At 37.3% G+C, this 25,379-nt stretch overlaps 2 protein-coding genes across 22 annotated transcripts in view; one reads left to right on the forward strand and one right to left on the reverse strand.

The window, feature by feature from the left end:
• Nucleotides 1–25,379, forward strand: part of LOC143214797 (uncharacterized) — a 308,560-nt gene that overhangs the window by 92,048 nt on the left and 191,133 nt on the right. For 18 of the 20 annotated variants that reach the window (XR_013010218.1, XR_013010216.1, XR_013010221.1 and 15 more), the window contains 3 exons: nt 212–394; nt 4,060–4,186; nt 6,258–6,340. Coding sequence is in view for 5 of the 20 variants with exons in the window: in XM_076436198.1 (XP_076292313.1) it covers nt 6,291–6,340 (50 nt within the window). In the remaining 15 variants the exon portion in view is untranslated. The remainder of the gene's footprint in view (nt 1–211; nt 395–4,059; nt 4,187–6,257; nt 6,341–25,379) is intronic. The other 2 variants (XR_013010224.1, XR_013010225.1) reach the window with 2 other exon arrangements.
• LOC143214788 (dipeptidase 1) overlaps nt 1–25,379 on the reverse strand; it is a 228,519-nt gene that overhangs the window by 56,495 nt on the left and 146,645 nt on the right. The gene's annotated exons all lie outside the window — the stretch shown is intronic.

Below are 25,379 nucleotides of genomic sequence, written 5' to 3' on the forward strand. Positions count from 1 at the left end.
AATTGCTTAAAATTTTGGGGAAAATATTATCAATCATTTAACTGGATTCGGTATTTTATGGAGCGTTGTTTTTAACGATTTTATATTGAAGTTTTAAAGATTTTATAAGCGTTGTTTTTAAAAAGTCTTTTTATATATTTTATTCTATCTGCCTCCCAGTTTGGCTTTCGGATATTGGATCTTTATTTGCATTGTCTTTTCATTAATATAGAATTGAGAATGGTTACCCTCTCCCTGCCATACCGGACACATGCACGACAGAGGCGTCACGTGATTGGGCCGTAACCGAAGCGTGGAATAGCGTCGTAGAAGGGGAAGCTAGAGTGGGGATACCGTACATCGACGGTGTCAAATAGTGGGAGAACGTCATCTCTCACCTTAGCGGAATAAAGAAGTAAGTGAGAAATAAGTGTATAAATAAATAATGCAAATAAAATGTAAATGATAGAAAGATGTAAAGGATGAACCTAAATTGTATAAAACCTAGCCCAGGCCAACACGTTGCATGTTTAGTAATTTAAATTGGTTTCACGAAGTTCTTTAAGTCCGTCGTATTTTAACGAGAAAGCTTTACGCCAAGGGAGTGCGACCCCGTATTAAAGTTACCGGTTATTAATTACCCGGTTACAAATTAAATAACTAAAGTTTTTCTTTTTTACGAGTGAAACGGGTTCCGTGTTAACCGGGTGTAATTTCCACATAAGAAAAATGAGTTCCCTATCTCAGCCGGAGAGACAGAAAGAGAGAGAGAGAGAGAGAGAGAGAGAGAAAAGAGCGGATTAAGTGTGACGCGGGAAACATTTCACGGTTGCCTTTTTACAACACTTAACGTGACCAGTGAAAATAATTGAGTTGTTCGCGTGCAGCTAAAACTTTCCCGTTAAATTGGGTATTTTCCCAACCGTGGAACTTGTAAATTCCTGAAATTGCAATTACCTCCAATGCTTTGCGGTGGAAATGTTCTGTATTGGACACATTTCGAAATTTCAGAAGTCCTGCAAGAAACTGAAATTCACATTTTCGTCCGGTTATTACAATTTGTACTTGGACACATATGATGAAAGAAGTTATGCTTGCTCGTGAATTTTTTATTTACTCGTTAGATAGCAAACAATTTTCCTTTTTTGTTACATTAATTTTATACGTCGATTTTTGTACATGTGGTATTAATATTATACAATAATAGTGTAGGTATACACCACTTTACTGCTGTTATGGATATTCATTTATTCGAATATATTATTTAAATTTAATTATAATATTCATTACCGTAATCTAAAATAGTAGAGTATATTTTAGAATATATTCAATTATATCAGAAAATATTTCTGAAAATATAATTGTGTATCAATATAATATTTTATAAATTTAAAATATAATTGCATTACATAATCAATTATCTAATGAACGACGTTAAACATTTTGATTTGAAATCTCCTCGGACACGAGTATACATCGAATAAAACTAATTTTCATGAGTAAGATGAATATTTGACATGCAAATCCTCAAACACGTTCTATTATGATATTCCATGTATTTTATTATGCTCTTCCATGGCTGTTTTTGGAAATTAATTATTTCCGGAAGAGAAATTATAATTTATAATCATTTTAGTATTTTACTCAATAATGAATAAATGTAATTTGAAATAGTAAAAACATTATTAGAATTATAAAAAATATATATATATACATTATTTTCAATCTATATTAAACATATTCGGAAAGGAAAGAAATTTCGATTTCACTCCAGTTTGTTGTAATTCAGATAGAAAATTTTTATTTTGCATAAAGATCTGTGTATTCATAATTATCGTAGTGATGTCGGAAGTATTATTTCCCTGTGATAATACCTTGTAATTGCTTATAAGTAGAACCAATTTTGTGGCATTGCTTTTGTAGCCGATTCTACATCTCGCAATTGGTTATGAAGATAATAAGCAGTAAAATCAGGTTCAAAATTTTGCCACACTGTAGAAAATCGACCGATCAGGTCTTTAACCAGTCGAGCTGGCGTCGCCAACGAAACCCGACGTCTCTACGTCCCTGCGACGACGGTGCGGACAAGTGGCAGCGGTCCGTGATAACCAAACACGTAGTGGAAATCGTAGGTAATAAGCGGACTGGAGCGATAAGGTCGTCGAAGTGGAAGGAGACGAGCGTTCTTGCAGAAGTGAAACAGATAATACTGACATCCGCCGTTTTCCGGTGCGTGCACCCGATGATAAAGAGAAGCAAAACGAGGAGAAGTGAAATCAGATCGCGCGGACGGAAATTCTTCGAAGAAATGAGATTTCCCCACGGGCCGTTGGGCGACGATACCACCGAAAAAGCAAGATGGGTTCGATGCTTTCACAATGGATCCCTTGCATTCCGTCGGGTTAACGTTCGATGGGAAACAATTTGCTCGTTTTCGCGTGGCCGCGGCTGAAAAGCGGCGCGCAATTAAAATTCTTTCGGTTTCCGGCGCGCCGGTGCACGGCAACGCGAGCAACGCCAGCAACGCCAGCAACGCCAACAAGCAATTTCATCGTCGTGAAAGTAGAAATGAAAGGTCTTGTTGATTTAATTACGAATTCGAAGTTCCCGCCGCCTTGCTAATTAAACCAGATATGCCTTGTTATCATATTTAAGCCGAGCCGGTTGCCCGTTCTTCGCGAAATTACATTCCCCGACAAAAGTATTATGTGGATGCATTTAGGGAAATTGTCAGGCATCCTGCGCCACCGAGAGAATTTTCTTTCGTTGTTTCCCAGTTGTCGCGAGTACCGGTGTGTGTGACTTGGTTACTGTGAAAATAAATTTTCATAATATTTACAGTGGTCGGACTGCTGCACAGCATGATTTCCCTTATGAAGGCATTGCTTCATCAGCCACGGCTGATGAGTTTGGAAATTTGATGAGTATGCACACAGCGGAGGATATGGAAATAGGAAGCTCGCTTGTTGGTCTCTCTATCCACCTCGAGCCTTTCTCTAGCCTTCGCTCTTTCTTTTCCTCTCTCTCTATCTCTCTCCACCTTTCACCTCTATTCATAGATTTTTCCATTTCTCATGGGTTCGCCTGTCCGTATAACTTCTCTCCTCCTACGCATACTCTTTGTAATTGCTAATGAAGAATAGCGACATTTTCTACATCACTGGACTAGGTGCGGGTAAAATATTATTTCAAACAGTAAATAGGAAATGGTATATTTTAGTGTATTATTTTACGTGTACTATTTCACGATTATTATTTCACCTTAAATAATATGAGTAGACTGCGGATTTTATGCATTTATGACAAAAAATGGGTACGTACAATTTCAAACAGTGCACATATAAAAAATATTTGAGGACATCAACGTGTTAGTTTCAGCTTAATAAAATAATTAAAAGAAGAATAGAATTTTTATTTGGCTCCTGTGTTCTGCGATCAATGCAAACATTTTTTATTTTGCATGAAGATCCGCAGTCTAATAATGAGTATTGTCAAAAACGCTCGGGTATGGGTCTGCTTATGTTCGCTCTAGAGATTCACCAGAGAAAAAGTTTCATTAAAATCGAAGACCCCACTACTGCAAGAATAGTCCCAGAGCCAGCTAAATTATTCGAAGGACCATCGCAGTTTTTGAGTTCAAGATAATTGGCATCGTTTCGAAATTCGCGAAACCAATTTAGAAGGTTGATGCCTAGCAGAGCCCTAGGCCAGGTGTCACTTTTGCACTATCAGAATGCCGTACGTCGGACCCAAACCTCTGTTTATGGCCTCCCCGGGTTTACTGCCTCGCTATATCGTTACCTCGAAGCATACCTCTCTCAATGGCAATTGGCGCATCGTAAGACCGCACGCAGAGGAAAGGCGACACTAATTTATGAGCCAATATCCTTGAACAAGGGATCTGCGTGTAACGTCCTACGTGACCTCGGTAAGAAACGAAGCCATGGGGGTCAATAGGCTTTGCGATGTTCCATACGATACCCTGCACTTGTGATTCGTCCATTTCCTAATCTCGTCGAAACATTCCAGATTTTTTGTACACATATTGGATGATTGCTAAAGTTTATGTCCAATTTTCAGGGATATCAAGACGTTCTTCGAGAAGGAACCGCAAGTTTTACGAGGAAGGAATTCGCCGGCTTGCGAATGTTGGGAGACAGTTGTAGACAATGGTGGTGACCATATTAAGAAAATACTCTCTCTTATCGTAAGTATGAAGTTCTACCTTTTTTTAAAACAAATTCCTGCTTTTATATTTCGTTGATAATAGCAAACTTCGGGGAATACGAAATCTTGTAACAGAAAGCAAATCTAGGTCTTTGAAAGTGACCTATAATACAAGAAAAAAACATCGGTAAATGTCTGTTGCATGTCAAAAAAGTCGTTAACCCATTTCTGTATATTCCTGGAGGATATGTAGTCAATATTTATCAAGTTGGTCTTCCACTAGAATGCATCGATGGCTCCTACCGCACCGTCCAATAAACCGACTGGAATTTTCCATTTTCTAGTCATATTTCCATATTCGCGTAAAAACTTAAGAAAAAAAAATGGTAGCAATCCGATTGTTTGGATCAGTTAGCTTTCTGATGGGATGAGCGCGAAAAAATGAACAGAAGGAAGTGATCACGGTTCCGACATGAATACCTAAACAACTCGATAGAAGTATGGAAATTTATTACGCGGAGCTTCGAGCAAAAACATGCAGCTTTCAATATTAATAGGTGGCAATATGTTTGAAGACCTGTTGACTTGCTGACCTGAGTGATTGCATGCAAATGGACCGGCGGATATACAGTGACATTACACTTAAGCGAAACTACCTGCGGTTAAGGAAGGGATGGAGGGGGCTGTATCTTTTTCATGAATATCTCGCGAAATTTCACCGTTCGGAGTTAACGTACTTAAAACAGTCGTTTAAACGGGTGTTGATTGTCGCGTTTCCTGAAAGCGCGGCAAGAAACAGAATGAAAAGTTCCTTTGACAGTTAACAGCCGCAATGAAGGGGGGTGCGCCTGTCGCTATAACGAAATCTTTTATGCGAGACACGATAGGAAAGACGTGCCGATGCACAGCCGGGGACATAAAGGCGCATTTACATAGTTCGGAATTTCTTGACGGGTTTCTTCATCCCGTAGCTATTTTACTACCTCGCTACCAGAAGCGAATTCGCCCGCGCGAAAATTACTTTTTACTCTCCTGCCTGGGAAACGAACGACTCGCGATGCTTAATGTCCCATCACAATAGAAGAAACGTCCGTTCAGTTTTGTTTCTCTCGTTGGATTGATTCCTGCCAGGAGGGAGCTGCGTAAATATTGTCTGAATCGTAGACTGCGGCTCTCTAGATAAAAATTATTTGCGTTAATTGTACAACGCAGGAAATGAATATATTTTTGTTACTGACACATACTTTAAACAACTACGAGGGAATTGAAGAAGGAGGCGTGTAATACAATTAACGGATTAAACGAACTTACCTACGTGAAGTTCTATCGTAATTGTATGAAACACTTCCTTTTGAAGATCAGTTCCACCCAAATAGTTCCCATACTTAACTTAGCAGCTAACCCATGCAGATACGGCAGTTTTTGTTGTTAAAATAATGATGGATTTGGACTAGAGTTGGGCAAAAATTTAATCAACGATTGACGAGTAAATTTCCACTTCAATCGTTAATCGTAATTAACAATTAATCTCCTAGTTTAGTCGTTAAAATTGCGGTTAACGATTAAATACTTATTAATCGTTAATTGGGAATAACTGTTAAATTTCTACTTTAGTCGTTAATTGCGATTAACGATTACATTCTTTTCAATTGTAATGGTCAATCGGATAATTGATTAATGATTAACTGCTGACATTTCGAAATGAAATACGGAATCAAAACTATATGAATACTGACAAAAATGTAAATTGAGGTTAGTTGTATTGTCATTTGGTCTATAATACAAACTCTGTTTACGTGTTTTCATGTTTCTTTTTCGATGATTTCTTTTTTTAATCAACGATTGACGATTATCTTCATCAATTGATTGAACCAGTCTCCGATTTTTCGGGGATTTCTTTCTTTAATCAATGATTGACGATTAACTTCATCAATCGATTGAATCAATCGTCGATTTTTCGATGATTACCTGTTTTAATCGTTCACATTAATCAATCAATCTTGATTAAAATTTTAATCGATTAATGCCCAACTCTGATTTGGACACACAGCCGCGGATCATGATTTGAGGAGCGAGTATAAGCTTTATTTCTTTGCCTTTTCCATGTGTAGACGTTGTGACGACATTGGCCTAAAGTAGCGGTAATGCGAGGTGATCTTCAGGAGGACAAACAACTACGATATAACTACGATAGGTAAGTTCATTTAATCGTTTAATCATTTTAATTTAATTAATTTAATGATTTGTATTATTTCTACGTTTCGTTCAACACGATTTCGATACAAGGACCGAATGAATCGTGTTATAGGAGGGCTGAATGTGATAATTTGGTACTTGCGCGGCGGTTATAAGTCGTTATGATGTTTTTTTCGTCTCCAGAGTAAAAGAATTTTTCATAATAGTGGGAATCAGTTTGCGCAGCGCCGTGTCTCCGTAATCAACGATTGTTTTCGTTTTCTGTGCAAAACATCGGGCGAAACTGTCCAATTTCCGCGTCGCCGGGTGAACTGCCGCGAAAGAGAAGTTTTTCCGTTTCCCGTGATCTGCATCGAAATAACTCGAAAATGCATCGAAAATGCATTAACACGCAAAGGAAATCTGCATCGGACAAAGTTTGCTGTTCGTGGGTACTTATGCATAGATAAAAGCTCGCGGAGAAAATGGAAAATGGAGCGGGATGCTGGCCGGCGCGGGGGTGGCAGATAGGGGTGGATAGCGAGGGGGTGATTTCAGGGTGTAAAATCGCTTTCACTCGAACCCTCGTGAAAACTCTAAGAAAGCGCAGTAACTGCGAAAAGCGGTTCGGATACGGATTCACTCTCGCAAACCAGGGACAACGTATTGGGTCATTTACGATCCCCAGTTAGTCCGAACAATTGTGAGAACTTTTCTCCGACGCTATAACGCGAGCTTAACTAACCGGCTGCCGAGAGTACTACAAGGCAAATACGGCCGGATTGAAAATCATTAACAAGTTCGCCGATAAAAGTGTATAGACTTATTCCTTAATCTGTATTTTAATGGAGTACGCTGTGTTTCGGTAAAGCTACCCGGAAGTGTTTCACAGAACTTAATAATGGTGTCTGCATAATTTCTTTTGCCGAGGGTAGCCATGTTGTGAGAGAGAACCATTTTCTTTTGCACCAAGAAAGTGGAGGAAGGTGTTCATCAGTCTTGTTTGATAATTCTTGTTTGACTCTCGCACGACGGACCTTTTTCGCACTTTTACAATTGAGGTTCTAAAGACCATTCTTAGTTTTATTATAAATTTGTTTAAAACACATTGTACTTCTTGTAGATACATTAGTCTTTCTATCGTTCTTAATGTGACAATAATTATATATAATCTAATCATAGTACAGAGCAAGAGTTACATTAGATGTTAGATAAAATTTATTATTCTTCCAATGTATTTTCAACGACCATCAAATTTATTTCTGTCGGTATAATATTATAAGAAAAATGGCTACAAATTTTGTTAGACACATTCTTGTCATTCTGATAAAGTGACGTAAAATTGTTACTTCTAGTGCTGCTTAAATCAATTGTTAATTTCGTGCACCATTAATCGAAAAGTTTCATACACTCGATACGTGGATCATTGTTGTTTTCGACCGCATAGAAACAAACTATGTGATCGGTGTTGATCAGAGTGTTTGATGTTATTTCCATGGCGTCAATTTATAGCACTGATCATAGAGGACAGTCGTATAGGGAGGAGCCCGTAATACAGAGGGAAGGAAAATGATCCTTTACGAAACCAGTTCGGATCGAATCTTTCGTAGAAACCATAAAACTCTTTCCACAACACCTTTTTGTGTTGCCGTTTCCAGAGGGTGAGAACGAATCCATACTTGTTCTTTATTTTTCGCTCGGCCTTTTTACGTTTATCCCGCTGATCATTCTTCCTACTTTCGATTAACTTTGCACCCAACCCCCCTCTCCTCCCCGGCTAAAGTAAAATTCATGGCGACCCACGGAAAATGCGGGAGTAAATACAAATATCGTAAATCGATCCTCGCCGAGACCCTTTTAAGGACACGAATTTGCGGTGGCTCGTACAGCTCCACTGGCGACGCCGCCGCCGGTTTTCACTATTACGGACGCCGCATCCGCTGTTTACATTATTAATAAAATAATGCAGGCTGCCTTTCGCTGAACGCCGAAAGTTGAAACTTGACAACCCCCGTCTCTTTCCGTAATCATGTTACTGGCGCTAGGGACGGGATCACGTTCAATATACACTCGTGAAACCGAGTCGATTTCAATACCCGAAGCTCTCTCTTCCGGCTTCGAGCATTACTCAGAAGGAACAGTGTTTTATTAATTGAATGAGTGTCTAGTAGAACGGCGTGTATTACAAATTTTCCGAAATTGGGCTTTCCATGGAACGAGTGGCAATATTGGTACAGTGATGTCTCGATATATGCGAAAACTTCGGGAACGAAAGCGTGTGAACATCGACATCAGTATATCGATGAAGTGATACTAATCCAATAACAAAACAGTTTTATTTTTAATCAGTCTTTTATGAGACTTATATTGGTGACATTTTTGTGATTGAAATGACTCCAAACACGATACAATTTGGGTCATGTTTACGTGCTTAATTTATTACCACTTAATTAGAACCAATCAATAAAATATTAAAATAATTACTTAGTGATAGTTTTAAATTAAATCTTCACTTATTCAATAATTTTGTGTTGTATATAGATAGTTTTACATCTGAAATAGTGGAGAACTCAGATATCAGTTCAGTAATTGAGCAAGCAAATACGGTCCAAATTATGTCGTGTTTGGTTTCATTTTAATCAGAAAAACGTCAGACATGTGTCGGTAAACGTTTCATGGAAAGATAATTGTGACCATACAAGTTTTATCATTGGATTGTCTCGCGCCCAAACCCTTAGTTTCAATTGAACGATCACTTCGAACGAAGATGAGATAGTGGGAGCGTTTCCGTCTTCCAGTTTTCGATCAGCCCGCAGTTTCTGGCTAGGATTTTACATGCTCATAGATTTTAGCGACCATTGAATTTCGCCAACGACGATTTCGCTTCCCCACGCCTCGTTAAAACGACACGGATTCATTTTCAAGTGACCGCGATCGATTTATTGGCACGAAAGTGATTCCTTCGGGAAACCTTAGGAGGGAGAGGTCGTTTCCATGAAAAGTACTCAATTGGATTATCGAATAACTTGACTCCAGACCTTAAGAATCTACGCTTGCCTCTCTCATATTTCACTCGAATATTATCGCATTTACTTAATCGTTCGCGAGAACAAGTGGTGTTATGTTGGAATTGATCTTGCCTCGCCTTGGTACCGTTAAACTATTCTACAATTCCACCAAAAGTTCGCAGGATCATTTGAACCCTTAATTTACGAATTCTGGAGAATTCGTCGATATTCAAAAATTTAAAACACCTACATCAATACATATTCTTTCATTTTAAAGTTTCTGCTTTCACTAGCGCTCATTCTTTTTTTGTCCAAGACAATTTTGCACAACATATGATAGGTATAAAACTGAAGACATATTTTCTCTCGAAAATGCTACCAATTGAAATGCCTCTAAAGACATTGAAAAATTTTTTTCGTGAATGACTCTTCCCTGGAACTTTCAATTTATATTATTTTTTAGGAAAAATGGGTCTTCAGTTTCTCTTCTGTTACATCATGTAAAAATATCTTTATAGCACAAATACACATACATCTTATCATAATGATAAAAGATGTAAAAACTGCTATCATAGATTTTAATTTATTTTATTTATCATACTCATACGTGCTCTCTATAAAAGCAGAAACATTCATAGTCCATTTATAACCAAATCCAGTTGGTTTGGCATGTTGTATGACATGCTAGATGATACAATTATGGCTTTATGAGCTATAAACACAGAAATTATAATAGCTCTCGTGTACTCTGTTAATGAGTATGTGCTTATGTATAAAGTGGTCTGTGTTAAGAGCCCCATAAAAATGAGAATTGTCTGTTTATTTTTCGTTTATTCGAATTTCATTACCAGACAGTTTTGACAAACTGACACATTATCACGACTATTGTCGAGATAATGAGGAGGGGATTAAATCTCGTCTGAATTTTTATTTTTTGCATCTCTTCCAGTGAAGTATGTTTTAAATGCATAATGATGGATAAAGTACTCAATACGTGCTATAATTTTTGTGTTCTTGCGTGTGACCTAAAACTGTTTTCAACATACATGTTAATTATAATTGCAGTATTTGTTATCTACAGTTAATTTTGTCTTCAAAATTACCTACAAAAGAACTATTGCAATAAAACGCTATTAATTAAATGCTATTAAACTAAATACGATAAAAGGTACAACCTAGATTCAATTAAAATGATTTTCAAAATCAAGCCTGTCTAACTTAAGTCTGTATAACTCTGGGTCAAAATGGACCCAACTCCAATGGACCATCCGATGGTGAATCAATTAGCCCCAATCTTTACTGCAACGAATTCATTAATTAAGCACCCAACATCTTTCGCGATTCAAGAAAATCACATCCGAACAAAAATAAACGAAACTCGGTAACCTGTTCCGCTCTCGTTCCCAACATGTCCGACACTTGTACAGTGTTCCCGGCTCTTACGTAACCCTATCTCGTTGGATGTCAAAGTCAATATGCAAACGAGGAGCTGGTAAAGTGCAGCGGGCACACCCGACCGGTCTTATCGAATTTTAATATTTATTCGTACCGCGAGACCACTCTGCCTTCGAGGAAACTAAAAAATTGAATTCCACAGGAGAAGATGGTTACTGTTGATGACAATGGAGGTACCTCCGTTCGGAATTGCGTTTCGATAATCAAATTATGAATCCCCAATACCTCGTTAGGAGGGGTTCGCTCTTGGTTTCCAGGTCTCCGATAAATGCAATCGGAATTTCAGATCCAGGTTACCTGCTGTGTTTCTAGTTCTTGCTCGTGGCCCGCTCCTCCTCCAGGGTTTAAATTGCATTCTAGTTCCTACGCTAGTTTTCTACGTTCCCTTCGCCTCTTCTTCTTTCTACCAATCGCGTACACTGCCAGCCAAGCTAGCTGCGTGCACCCTATCTTAATTCCTTGATGACAAAATGTACAAATTTGTGTTTTTAACGGTACGCTTGGTTCAGGAGCTTAACAAGGATCGTTTAAAATTAGTCACAGAATCTTTTGTATAGAACATATAACTGTTGTGTACAATGAAGCAATTTGCAGCAAAGAAAATATGATAGCAAGTTAAATAGCAACTTACAAGGAACAGTATTCGAGGAATGATAAAGTTGTGTAGACTGTTTCTAATACAAATGTAGAGAAAAAGTAAGAAAACCCATATCACACATCATCAGAAATCAAACGATTGAGATAACTATAATATCTAGCATTGTAATTAATGGACTGCGAGCGTTTGGCAGGCTGAAAATAATATAACAATATCTTTAAATTCTTCTAATTTTACTATCTTGAATTACGTCTAGTCATTTTTGTCATAAATTCATAACTCGAATAGGAAATAAAGGAGTACTTGTTACTAAATAAATATTATTGGGTATGTGTAAATTAATGATGGATGAAATACTTTTTTATTATTTGATAAGTCGGGTATGTACCATTTTGATCTTAGTAGACAGTTTTTCTTCATCTCACACATAACGAGAATACATTGAACTCCTTTCCAATGATACATATATGTTCGTGTTTTGATCTGGAAATAATCGGTCTTATTTGTTACGGAACACAAAATTGCGCGCACGTGTACCATCTTTTTGGCAAAGAATGTGCGCGCGCACACACACACAGGCAAACGCCGTCCACCCTTCGACGTTCCCCGCTTTTTACCGTGGTCCCCTTTTTTTCCGAGTAAATTTAAAGCTCTCTTCATTGTCCGAGGAAACACCCCGTCGATTTATCAGCGAAACTCGAGTCAAGTGGGACGAAAAGAAAAGGGAGAATGTCGAGGGAGGAAATGTAAACGAAAACGGGCAGATATTAGTGTTCCGGTTAGCTGGCTGCCGGAGTGGATATGTATCCAAATCTACAAGGGAAGAACGGGGAATGCTCTCTTGTGTTTAGCTGCGGGAGGAAATTCGCTGAATGCTTCAGCATTTAACTTACTTTCCCGGCATAATAGATTGTATTTAGAGCGTACTCGAAACATCTGGAACGTTTCACCGCGATGTATTTATTACGGGAACTTCAAAGTACTCACTTCAAAGTACGCTTTTTTTCCTCGTCGGGCTTGTGAAGTTCGTTATTTAGTGATGTAACGAGTTGTGGCGTTGGGGGCTCTGCGGGAAGTTCTCGTGCAGTTCTACTGTAGTTTGGAATAGTAATCGTTTCTTTTTTCATAAGTGTACACCGGATCTTTAGGCAAAATGAAAGTTGTTCGGATCGATTGCAAGTAACACGAGCCGAACTTTATTTCTTGCATTATTGATTTTAATAAGCTGAAACTGATCCATTGATATTCTTCATTTCTTGATCAGGGGAATTGACTCGAATTGAGGGGAAACAGTTATCCCTTCCCTACCAGTATCGAATTAGTCACGTGACATTGTGACACACGTGCGACACGAAGAAAGGGCAAGGTAGAGTGGGGAGACAAGTCTTAATCTGGCCACTCTGGTTTAAGCAATAATTTAACCTAATATTATTACTGTAATTCTATTAGTTCGAAAGCAATTTATTCCTAACATTATTTACAAAAAATGTGATGAAACATTGAATATTTGTGTACGTGTGTACAGAGAGATAAACTTTAATTGGTTCTATGTAAAACAATTCTAACTAAAAAATCGATTCTTCTATATTTAAGATATAATATAATATATTCTCGCTAAATTAATACTCTTTATTCAATCGTAGTTCTATATTAAATGTTTGGTTTTGAAAGAGAGTTAACAAGGCAGATGATGTCATAGCTCCCGGCATCCGATAAATCGAGTGCAAGTAATAGATTGGAAACTCGATTTCCGAAAGCGCAGGGTATAAACCACACCAGATAGGAAACATATTGAAAGCGCAGTTGTATTAAAAGAGAAACACGAATTCGCGTTCCCAGATTAAGTTATTTCACTGATTAGTGTTACATTGTGTTGCGTCAAAGCTAAATTTCAAGTGCGCCGTCAATTAATATGCTTCCTCCCCACTGTGCACGCCAAAATACGTTCGATTAATGCGAATAGGTTCATTAAGCGCTCAAGGCAGAGCGCTCGTTCGTTTATTCGCGGATTTATGTTCGGAATCCGAATCAAATTTTCCTCGTTACGGGTAATAGCGATGAACGATTTGACGTTCTGATAACCTCGAGGATTTATACGAACAAGCCTATGGACACTTTCGTCGGATAGCGTATTTCGAAATCGGCTCGGCACAAATTTCATTTTATCGAGACCATTCTTATCGGGAACACGCGGATATTTATGCGCTCGTAGCTGTGGAAAAATTCTGAAAAATTTGGGAATACGGAATTTAATCAATCTCGATGGAGATTCGCGTTAGTCTTCGTTTCTCGGCAACAATTCAATTATTTTGCGAATACTTCTTAGATCAATTTAGTTTCAAGGCACATGCATTAGAGCCGATATGGAAAATTGTGTAGAGGAGCAGGATTTTATAAATTATGCTCCTTCGCAGACTTATATTTATGCTTTGTTTAATAATTGTAAGTAGACTACATCGATTTTTAAGTAGAAAGTTGCTTTATTTCATTATTTTTAACGACCTGATATTAACGACCTGTTTCGTACTTCACTTGGTCATTTTTGTAATCAGTGCATTATTGCATAAAATCTGCGGTTTAATTATAAGTTCTGCACACGAGTAGACTTTTAAATTAACAGCATTTTGAAATAGTTTTTGTGCATTTTCGAAATGCAATTTTTACATAGTTGAATGAATTACATAATCGTCATCATAAATGCAGGTGAAATGTTCACTATTGAAACTAGCGTGATAGCAACCAAAGTAAATAATTTTGATTTATATGCGCCGAGCTCTGAGTAATCTCGCAATATTGGAGAGACCGGTGTGAACAACACGGCAAGCAACGCATTTGTTTGCTGGAGCCGCAATCGTCCGATAGAAAATGGCTGTTTCGTAATATGACGAACGCGAAGGTCATGCTACGCTGCATGAATAGATCGAAAGAAATGCAAACATCTCGGGGCGGTAAAAGAAACCAGCCTGCAGGCTGAACCACTCTTTACGAGTTTGCCTTTCGAAGGATGTTTGCGAATCCCGAACTAACGTCGAAGGAAACAAACACTTGGAATGAACTAACGTAACTGCTGGGAACTTTGTGAATGCAAGCATCTCACGCATACATAGATGCATACGGAATGGGCGAATCTTTGAATTACGAATGATCTGTCTGGAAAGTTCTTGAAAAAGTTCCACGAATTTCCGTGAAAGCATCCTTCGAGAAAAATGTGTTTCGCGTTTTCCGCGAGTGTTGCTCATGAATTTCTTAAATCCCTTCTGTCACTGTTTTCACGTATCTCGCACGGCCGCTAAGAGAGTTTTCGTTCCTACTTGTTGTTATATTTTCAACATGAGGAGCCTCGACCCTTCCACTGGCTGGGCAAACCCTATCATTATGCTCCCTTCGGAACCGTAATTCTTCTTTCATGTCTGTTCGACTTCTACGTTTATAATTGCATTAAACATATGTGACCTCTTGCCCAATATTTTTATACACACATTTCACGATAATTATTATACATGCACATTGTCAAATGTGAATCTCGAACAAGGTGTCTCCTTTTTCGAAATCGTAGAACGTTAAATGTTTTCACAAATGCATCGGACGCAATTATTATAAAGTATTATATTCGTTTTTAATTATATCTTTGGGACACCTTTGCCAGCATCTTTGTGACGTTCTTCCGATTAAAACGAGACCAAACTTGACATGATTCGGAGTATATTTGCCTGTTTAATTGATGATTCAGTAGAACCTCGATTATCCGAACAGATATTCGTGTGTGTACAGTTAAATCTAAAGCGACCCATGTAATACAAGATTTATTATACTAATCAGTAAAGATTAAAGATTGTTCCACTTAATACATTTATGTAGTATTCTGTATATTTGTTAAACAAACTAGATAGTAAATTAGTAGGTAACTTTTATTGAATTAGCAGAGAATTTGTCTGGAGTGGCGATCAAAACCATTATTTTAGACCTTCGTGATAACACAATCAAGCCAGGTATGTATCATTCTGATGGACGACCCCCAAGCTATCTTATCGATTCCGATATTTCCGTAGTTTCCAGTTAAAAAATTCAAAAAGGTATTAAAGTGCGACATTTATATTAATAAAGCATAACTTCCGACTAATAAAATACGATCGTATTTGACACGAGCGTTCCAAATCCGAATAAAAATTACGGCAAACAATTGCCTTGTCTAATTGAGGCTCTCTATCACGAATCACTTCACGAATATGCTCTTTAGTTGCCTGATTGATTGTGGATTATTGGCGTAAACGTTTCATTAACCCTTTATAGTTCACTGGTACACGTACACCATTAACAACAAAAGGTTGTAACATTATAATATTGTAAAAATAACACCTTGAATGAAGACTGTTATACAGAGTTACAGTGCAATGGACTAAGAAAAGAAATAAATGTCTACGCAGCCACAAAGTGGAACAAAATTTTTGTTCGTACCTGGGGAACGATGTTTTCTAAAGGTACAGTAGCACGAATCACTTCGTTCCAGCAAAGGAACGAATTCAGGGAAGTCCAATAGTTGAGTACCAGTGGAGAGGGTGTGCGTTTACTCTTTCAAAATGGCTGCGCGCATCAGGGGCTGGGTGGTATGACCTAATTATGATGGCGGTATGTCGGCAGAGTGCCATGTACCTACTATAAATGGATGCCCGTAAACCAGTCCTGCATGTGCTGCATCACGATTATACCCTCTTGTAATAACAACCAATCCGTCTCACCCTTCCCGGCTACCACCGTAAATGATGAGGAGAGGTGCATGTGCGGGAGCAAGGTTTTGTGAACCGCATCTCCATAACCACGCAGAGTGATTGACATATCGACACCTGCCATTAAATTTCCCCTTGATTTCGTCATTCCGGTAGGAAACTTTCGGCCGTTATCGAGATTATTAATTCTTAAGGCGGCCGATTAACCGTGTCTCACTTTCCTTTAACTAGCTAAGTGAATTACGGTTTGAATAAATTGCAGGATCTGGACCGGAGATTCCTCTTCAGTAAAAATAGGTAGGGGGTTCAACCCTTATGGTTCACCGGTACATATGGCACGCCGGTAATAACGAAAGGTTATAGCATTCTAATATTATAAATATGACACCATGAATGGTCACTGCCGATTGTTGCACACGAGGTTGGCATTTTGTTCATCCTTCTCACAAAAGTCACACAAAATGAAAACAATTTACAGTAGTATCTCTGTAACAGTCGTATCGTACAGTTATAGTAGAGGTGCTGCATTCGTTGTAGCGTGCCGAACGCAGAGAAGTACAGCGATTGGAAAAGGGAGAAGAACTGAGGTTCAATGTTTCGACTCTCTGCTTCGCTTTCTTTAGAAACTATTCTCTTGAAAAATTTATAAAGAGATCCTGGAATTTCGTGCATTATGCAAAGATGAGTGACGTCATTGCTATTTATACTGTACATGCGGTCTTCAATCTGCTTAAAGTACCACTTTCATTAAATTACTGCTGCAAACCAAGTATGCTTGAATATTTACATTTAGTTTGAAGTACCACTGCATATATGCAATCGTGCTCTGACGATTGTAAAAGGAACATGCTCAGAGGAGCAGTCTAATGAAATAGATTACTTTTAATAGTTGCAAAATCTATTTCGTTAAATTATTATTAGAATGAATTGGTCCTCGGTAGACCTTTTAAAAACTTTTGGAATAATTGAATTGTAGTAATTAATGTAATAATTATACTTTCATTAAACTTGCCGAGTTCTCGAACTCTTTTTCGAGGGAATTATTTGAGACACTTTTTCCAAGTTTAATTAATAGAGTTTCGGCACGTGATTCACTATTCGGACGGATTAATGACGAATTATTTCCAAAAGTGAGTTGTGTATAATAATGTAGAGCGAAGAAGACATTGGCGCAAGCTAGGATCAGCTTCATTAACCACACCTAAGGCTGGTTTACACGCCGGGAAGGTCATGTTATGCATATGGTGGCTTTAGAGAGGAATATTCTATATTATGAGCTTCTGCTATCTAATGGAAGCATTAATTATCAGAAATATGCTTCTCAATTGAAGGATCTAATTAAAAGTATTGGTGAAAAGATTAACCAATAGGAAAGGAGCAATCTCCTGCCATAATGCCTTTCCTAAAAGAGGACTGAGATATTATTCTTCCATCCTGCACTGTCAGATTATCAATGTATATAAATCCTCTCAAACAAGAATTTATCTAAATCCTCAAAGAAAGATTTATCCAAATCCTCCTTAAATCTCTACTTAAATCCTTAGACAAGAATTTATTCCCTGTAAATTAATGACGGAAATTTTAAGAAGTCACCAAACTGTTGTATAGCTGTCGCAAAGTATAGAAGAACAATTTTTTTTTGTCCGGTTATTTTTTCAAAGTCATCGTTATTTTTTATCGGGAAAACTTTTTTTTTTTCATTCCATCTTATTAATGACTTAAGCATGTTTAAATGTATTTTTTCAGCCGCTATAAGACGGAATTAAAAAAATAAGGTTTCCCGATAAAAAATATCGACGATCTTGAAGAAACCATGAAAAAATAACCGGACGAAAGAAATTGTTCTTCTATGACATTCCTCCTTCGATACCATTTAAATTATGCCATAAATATTTTTGTGCCATTAAAAATAAAGCTGATATTTAGGTGGCCTCCTTCAGCTGAGACACCCTGTATATAACAATATTATATAATACATAGATACTAATAATAATAGTATACATTTATATGTACTATAGAAAATACTGCTTGTGTTGTTGAACATGAAAAAATCTTTCTGTGGTATATTTCGATACTGGCCACAACTGCATAAGTGTTGGAATACATGTGGATATACACATACATTTCCATCGCGTCGAGCATCGTAGAAGAAGAATAATTCGAACAAATATTGACTAATCTTCAGCGGTGGTAATTAATTTTGATGGGCAATAATTTGATGCAACGCTCGTAAACGACACTTTTGGCGATTTATCGGCAGGAATATGTAATTGAATAATTTAAATGTTCGATCGAAATTTTGTTTGTACAGCGTCAGCTGCACTCCCCTGGTGTGCGCGCATAACGCCCCTATGACGATGGTGCTTCTATCCGCAGGTGCACAAGAGCTAAAAAGGAATATGTGTGTTCCGCAGGCTGAATTCCAATGATCTCGAGCCCGTGATTGACGTATCGACACGTGTCATCTCTTTCAACCCGGCTTTCTCGTTATTCGTACAATGAAATTTCAGGCTCTTCTCTCTCGCTCTCTCTCTATCTCTTTTTTTTTTTTTATTTTCGATATCAAATCTCGAATTAATGAAGCTCGAAGCGATACCCGTTTCAAACAAGTTTAGATGTGATCGCCGGTACTTAAGCGGAAAATTTTTTACGCTTACTATCGCATCGATGCGGATATACATATTATTTATTATACCATTCATTTCGCCCGATGCGCCGCCGACCTGAAATTGATTTTCAACGAAACTCGAGGCGAGCTTCACATTCAACATAGATTTTCAACTCCATTTCGGCGTGAACGTCATTAATCCCCGAGCACCATTCTGGTTAATTTGATCCGAAGGCGAACTCTTGTTTCTGATTCTAGTTGTTGTCCGACCATATAAATTAATTCCGCGTTAACAATTCGTATACAGCGGATCCAAAAAGTGTTTGAACACTGAATTTACAATTTTTTCAAAAATTGTGCCAATGTTTAAACCGTTTAACGTTTATACCTTTACAATTTTAATTGGAGAGCAATACAAATATATCCAGAGGCTAATTGCATTAGATATTTAGTAAGACTATTATTATTAAGGTCTATATCTAATGAGTTAATTTACACATTCACACAATTAAATACCTGAATATCAAATCGTAATTACTAGCGAAGGTAATACCAATCCGCGAATGCACATGTACGTGTCTGCGGGCTATTCTCCACGGGGTTGCGTCAATATCGAAGTCTAAGTTCCGTCTGTTTCGGTTACCATATCTTTGATTGCGATATATTAGTTTCTCTGAGTAGCAGAACTTTACTCATTAGCAATCCGCGTAACTATACATATAGTTCTATGTATATCGATGCTTTGATTCGCGCGTAAATCGCCATGTCACTGAATTCAGCTGAACGGGTGATTAGAATGCAGTAATTGCATGTGATCCTCTTTATATAGCAGAGTTTCTGATAACGTTCGAAATTACTTTGAAGAAATTGGAGTAACCGCCGTACAGTGGTCTATAAACGTCGTTATAGCAGTTCGAGAGTTTAAGTACACAGAAATGCATTGAACGTAATTGATTTATGACCTAATAGCTTTGAATATATAGACAATGTTTTATAATACGAAAAATGTCAGTTTTCATATGATAATCGTTCAGTTTTGAACAGCTGTAACTTTCGAACCAGTGAGTTGCTAACATTAAAACTTGGGTTTTTGGAATTTTCTCGTAAAAATCTACGGGATTGTATAAAAAAAGTTAAAATTTTTAGGGGCCCTAAAGTGAAGTTTAACGTTAATTTGTACCTTTAATGATTTTAGTGACACTAGTGTAGTAATATTTTTAAATTCGTAATCGGATTTAAATGTTTAAGAAAGAGGATGCATTTATTTAGAGCAGTTGCATAATAAATATTTTCGCGTATTGTTTTATTTATATGTTCACATTGTATCGATGTAAATCTTCAGTTCAAATCATATTTAAGATATACGAATACCATTTTTATATTTTGTAAAAACTAGTCGACTTTCCCCGTTGCGACGATCGAGTTGCAACGCCACACTATTCAACCAGTTCCACGGTATTTTATGGTCGGTTTCAAATATTCAATTTGGAATTCTTTATTTGCATTTTACGCTACGCGACTCTACGTCCATTGCGATCAGAAAAATTAAATTTACCCCGATCGGTAAATATTAGATCGTTCCGGCTCGTTTACTTTGATTTGAACACACTTTTTGACAAAAGTCAATCTTTGGATTCCGATTTTGTTGAAGTTTTCTGGTCCTCTATCCACAAGCTTTGAATGTTGTATGCGCAAAGCGTTTTCGAAAACATTGTTTAAATACAATGATCTTCTCACAGAATTATTATCTTGTGTGAAATTTTGTTTGAACACAATTACAATTTTTGCGAATTTTTCAATAAACTTGTAGCAAAAATACTGCAACGATAACGGACTTACGTACATCTTGAAATATCTTTAAGGGTAATCTTTTAAGGGTAGTTTTAACGAAAGTTGGTTTTATGTTTCGTACACGTTTCCTTGGGTCCGGTGTACTCAATAATTTAGCTTGAAAAGAAACTCTCGCGATACGTTATGCGACCCACATAAACATCTAAACCCGCGTAATTATCGCGTTGGTAATCGATGCTCGAAGTTTCCCTTGGACCGACGCGGTCCATTGACATTCGGCAGAGTCGTTAGCTGCCCTCCTTACTCCGTCGCGTAGTTCAAATAGTACCGGTACAAACTTGTCGAAGTTTCAAATTCACCACGACTCCAGCCGAATACGTAATGAGAACGTGGCCTCTTAGCTTTGGATCATTATGACTAATCGCTTGGAATGTTTTGCTATCGACGCCGAGCAAACATTTCGCGACAGAAAGGGCCGCTTCGATTGGCGAAAACAGCGAAAGTAATCAACGTTGCTATCGCAATTCGATAACTTTAAGTATTGGCTGGATAGAAAATTGTGGCACACGATCATGGCATAGTTAATCCATGTTTGACACTACTACAGTAATACCTCGATATATGTGAAGATGTACATGATATTTGTTGAACAATACTAACCGAATTAAATTTTTGTGTTGAATTATATTTTTTGTGGAACTTTTACTGACATATTCGTGATATTTTTCTGATTAGAATGATACCAAACACGATATAGTTCGGTTCATATTTATTTGTTTAGCAGAGCCTCGATTATCCGAACTAATATCTGCATTCTTAAACAGTTAAATCTAAAGTAAATCATACAAAACACGATTTATCGTACAAATCGGTGAGAATTTAATCTCTTATGCTCCACTAATTATTTCGGATAATCGAGGTACTACAGTAATGTAAATTAACCAATTAAATATTATCCAAATTGTGTCATGTTTGGTATCGTTTCAATCAGAAAAATGTCGCGAATGTGTTTCTTCATGAAGAAATGGTTAGAGACTGAAGAAATTTTTTTCATATCGAAACATTAAATTAAAAATGGTGGAAGAAATTGGTTCGTTTAAAACTCCGTTTTCGAGGAAAGAGGAAATTTCAATATTGCACAAATTTATAAGACTCGGTTAGCGAGCTTGTTCACAATTTATCGATTTCATATATTGCACCTGGAAATTCATATTCAGATATGCTCTGCATATTTGCTTAGAAATAATATGCATTTATTCCTTCGACATTTCTGCTCAAGGCAGTTTGCAATTAATTTTCGTTTGAAGTACACTCCTCGATATTTTTAAATTTAGCTTTCAATCCCATACTGTAATTAATACTTTTTTCGGTAATATTTGCACCAGTAGCGTAATATGTGTACGTATTTCTCCTTTCACCCAAATTTTGCATTTCAATTTTGATACTGCATCTGGCTAATTATTTTTCTGGGAACTAAGTAACACATCTTTATGAAACTTTGCAAAGCTTTTTTAATACGCTGAATCCTTAGAAGCAAAGACTGAAAACAATTTTTACCAACATGATCGTGAATAATTCTCCAAGTACAAACAAATGAAGAAAAAATTAATTATAATAAAATCACGATACTCTGTAGAGAGAATACTGAATTTTAGAGATATTGTATCTCCAGGTAATTCTAAAAATCGTGAATATTAATGCGTACAGTTTTTTATAGTACCTTAAAAATTGGAACGTGATTGATTGCACCTTTCACGAGTTATCTTGTGAGCCATCGGAGAGGAATGGTGATTCGGTGATCAATTACTACAGCTATGGCGATGAAAGTGTATGAAATTCAAAAGTATAGTCTCATTGTAAAGATCAAGGCATGTCTTCAACGTAATGGTATACGAACGGTGTTATAGTCATTATAAGCATTCACACCTAAAATTCTAGCATGTAAAATCGGGTTCTGACCTTTACAAATTTTATTCTTTAGAAATTTCACTTTCGAATTTCTTTCTTTTCGATACTAAATTTTTCTCATTAATATTAAACATTAGACGCTCCACTGATTACACGGGGTGTCCCAAAAATGGTGTACTTCCTTCAAAGGAGTGATTTCTGAGCTCATTTGAAATAACCTACGGAACTACCCCTTTCAAGGTTCTCCATTTTTGGGAAACCCTGTATATCAACCCCTTGTTCTACGATTTATTTTACGGTTTCAATGATTACAATTTTAGTAGTTTGTAATTTCTTAAAAAAAGGAGAAAATTGATATCTATTGTATGCCTATATGTTCTTCAATAACTATACATTAACAAAACCAAAATAGAATTTCATCTCGGTTTGAAGGAGATCGCAAACATACATATTTATTCGACTGTGTTCAAAATCTTCAACACGAGTCTGACACGATATTGTAGGGCAAAGAATTAAAATATGGACTTCAATACGTACTCCAGAATTTTCTAAAATTTTCTGATAGCCTAGAACAGACTAGTATGCAGTCGATAAATATAAGGTTGCAGACGGAGGGTTGAAAACCGCAGTGAAGAACGTATCAAATTGCCATAAGGGAGGGAGTGACTCCCAGTCTATGGCTACCATCTTTTCACAACGTTCGATAAAGCATTCGCGGCAGGTGCTTCCCGCGAAGATCCATAAATAGGATACACATAAAATTACCGACGGCGCGGTAATCAGACAAAAGTAAAATGAGTTCCGGATAAGAAGTAACTACAATATTAAAAAAGTTCTGCGTCGGAATAAAAAGCGTCGCGGAATTACCAGATAAAATTGACTTCGAAAGGAAGGAAATAAAATATTAGAAACATCGCCGCGGAAGTTGGGTCGTCCGCGCGACACCGAACGCCGACGAAAAAGTTTCGTGACAGCGTTAAGCATTCTCGGCCATCAAAGATCGTTTTCCACTAGACGCCAAACTTTCTTAACAGAGTTTCCTTCCGACTTGGTCACCTCCCCATGGAACAGGCTCACTTGACACGGACGCCGCGCCATTTAATCTATGACCTAATCTCAAACGTAAGCAGAGTCCAGGTACTCTCGGCGAGAGAGAATCGATGTGCCCGTGTGTAGGTCTGTGTAGGTGTGTTGCCACGGAATTGGCGTGAACAGGACAGTAGTTGGAGCCGCCTGCAGCCGAGAGAGAGAGAGAGAGAGAGGGAGGGAGGGAAGGAGACAGAAACGGATAGTGAAATACTTTCAGGGGTGGGAGGGACAGAGACAGTGTGAGAGCGAAACGGTTGTTCAGGTATTGGTAGCGGCGTATTAGTGCCACGATTGCCCGCGCCAGGACTGGGCTAAGTGAATGGCTCTACCGAGGGCTTTGCTGATTATGGTGTCGTCATTGATCCAGATCTGAATTGGCTTACTTCTGTCAGGGAACGTGCTCCGAGTGTCATTAATATCCACCCTGGGACTGGATAGCAGCGGAGAAATGACCATAGCGAAAGGGAACCCCACAAATTCTAGCCTAGTTCTGATCTCGCACGTCCTGCTACAACCGGCCGGATAATTGGTTCGCTATTAGCTGACAGACCCTACATAGTGGGGTATTTGACCCGAAAAAACGGAAAATACTATTTTAAAGTTATTTATGCGATCGAGATCATAATATAGTAGGTCGTTGAATTCGTCTTAATGTCAGCTATGACATTATGCAATCAAAAATGCATTTTAACATTGAAGATATCAAAATGATTTTTATTTTGTATCGAATAAAAATTTTTCTTTGAAATTTTATATATAGAAGTTTGTATATGTTTAAATGTTGTTCAACTCTTTTGTTCGAAACATTTATTTTACAGATTATCGGAAATCCTTGAAAAATCGTGATAATGGAGTGATTCCACCGAAAAGCTGGAAAAAATTATTTTTGCATGTAAATTATATTGAAATGGTGTAATTTATTATTTTAAATGAGAAAGGCACGCTCGAAAAAAGTTTTGCAACTCCATAGAGGGCGCCAAACTCTGCATTTTTTCGGTATCATGAACATACCCTCAGATTTAGGATACTACAGTCGGGAGATGAATCATATTAAAAATTAGAATATGGTAGCAGAAGATAGAGACTTCAAAGCTTTAATTTAAAAAAAATAATCATGATTTTATGATAGCTTTTCACGGTGTTACAGCTGTTCAAAGATTGACAATTTTCCGGTAAAAATGAATGATTCTCTAATTTTGCTGTCGAGTGTATTCGGTGAAATGATTAAAGAAAGAATGAAACGATTGTCTGGTTTCTGTCAGACAATTTTTAATTTGCACGAAGATCCGCAGTCTAGCAAGAAATTTCACAGATATTTTGCTTAATCCAAAAATCTTATTACCTTAAAATATAGCGCTATTAGTATGAAAGATGAATAAAAATTAAAGTTTTACCAAAAATTTATCAAAAATAATGGACAATAAACTTAATTAGAATTTATGTGAAACATATATACATGTACTTTACTAAATTAAAAATGGGAACTAATCAAATGTCAAAAATAATTTTACTATAGCACACATTTGGGTTTTATAGAAGTGATGAATTAAAAAAGGTGTAGTTTTCTTTGGCCTAAAGAAAATACCTCGAGCATTCCCCATCAATAGCTAAAATTTGACCAGCCAATTTGATTGCTCGCTTTGCAGGGAGCCCGAGATGCCCTAATTCCGTATAATTCTCGTAGGCTTCTTTCTCCGATGGTGTTGATTCGAAACGAATAAAGTTTTTACATGCATTGAATCGCATGCAAATGGAATGAGGTTCTATGGCGAAAGAAAGCTTGGGGTAAGAAGGATGAAAGGGAAAAAAGCGATTACAATGGTAAATTCATCGAGTCCCGGCATTCAGTTCGTGGGATTGAATTGGTTCTCTCCGAG

The sequence above is a fragment of the Lasioglossum baleicum genome, chromosome 13 (genome assembly GCF_051020765.1).
Source record: "Lasioglossum baleicum chromosome 13, iyLasBale1, whole genome shotgun sequence".
Lineage (NCBI taxonomy): Eukaryota > Metazoa > Arthropoda > Insecta > Hymenoptera > Halictidae > Lasioglossum > Lasioglossum baleicum.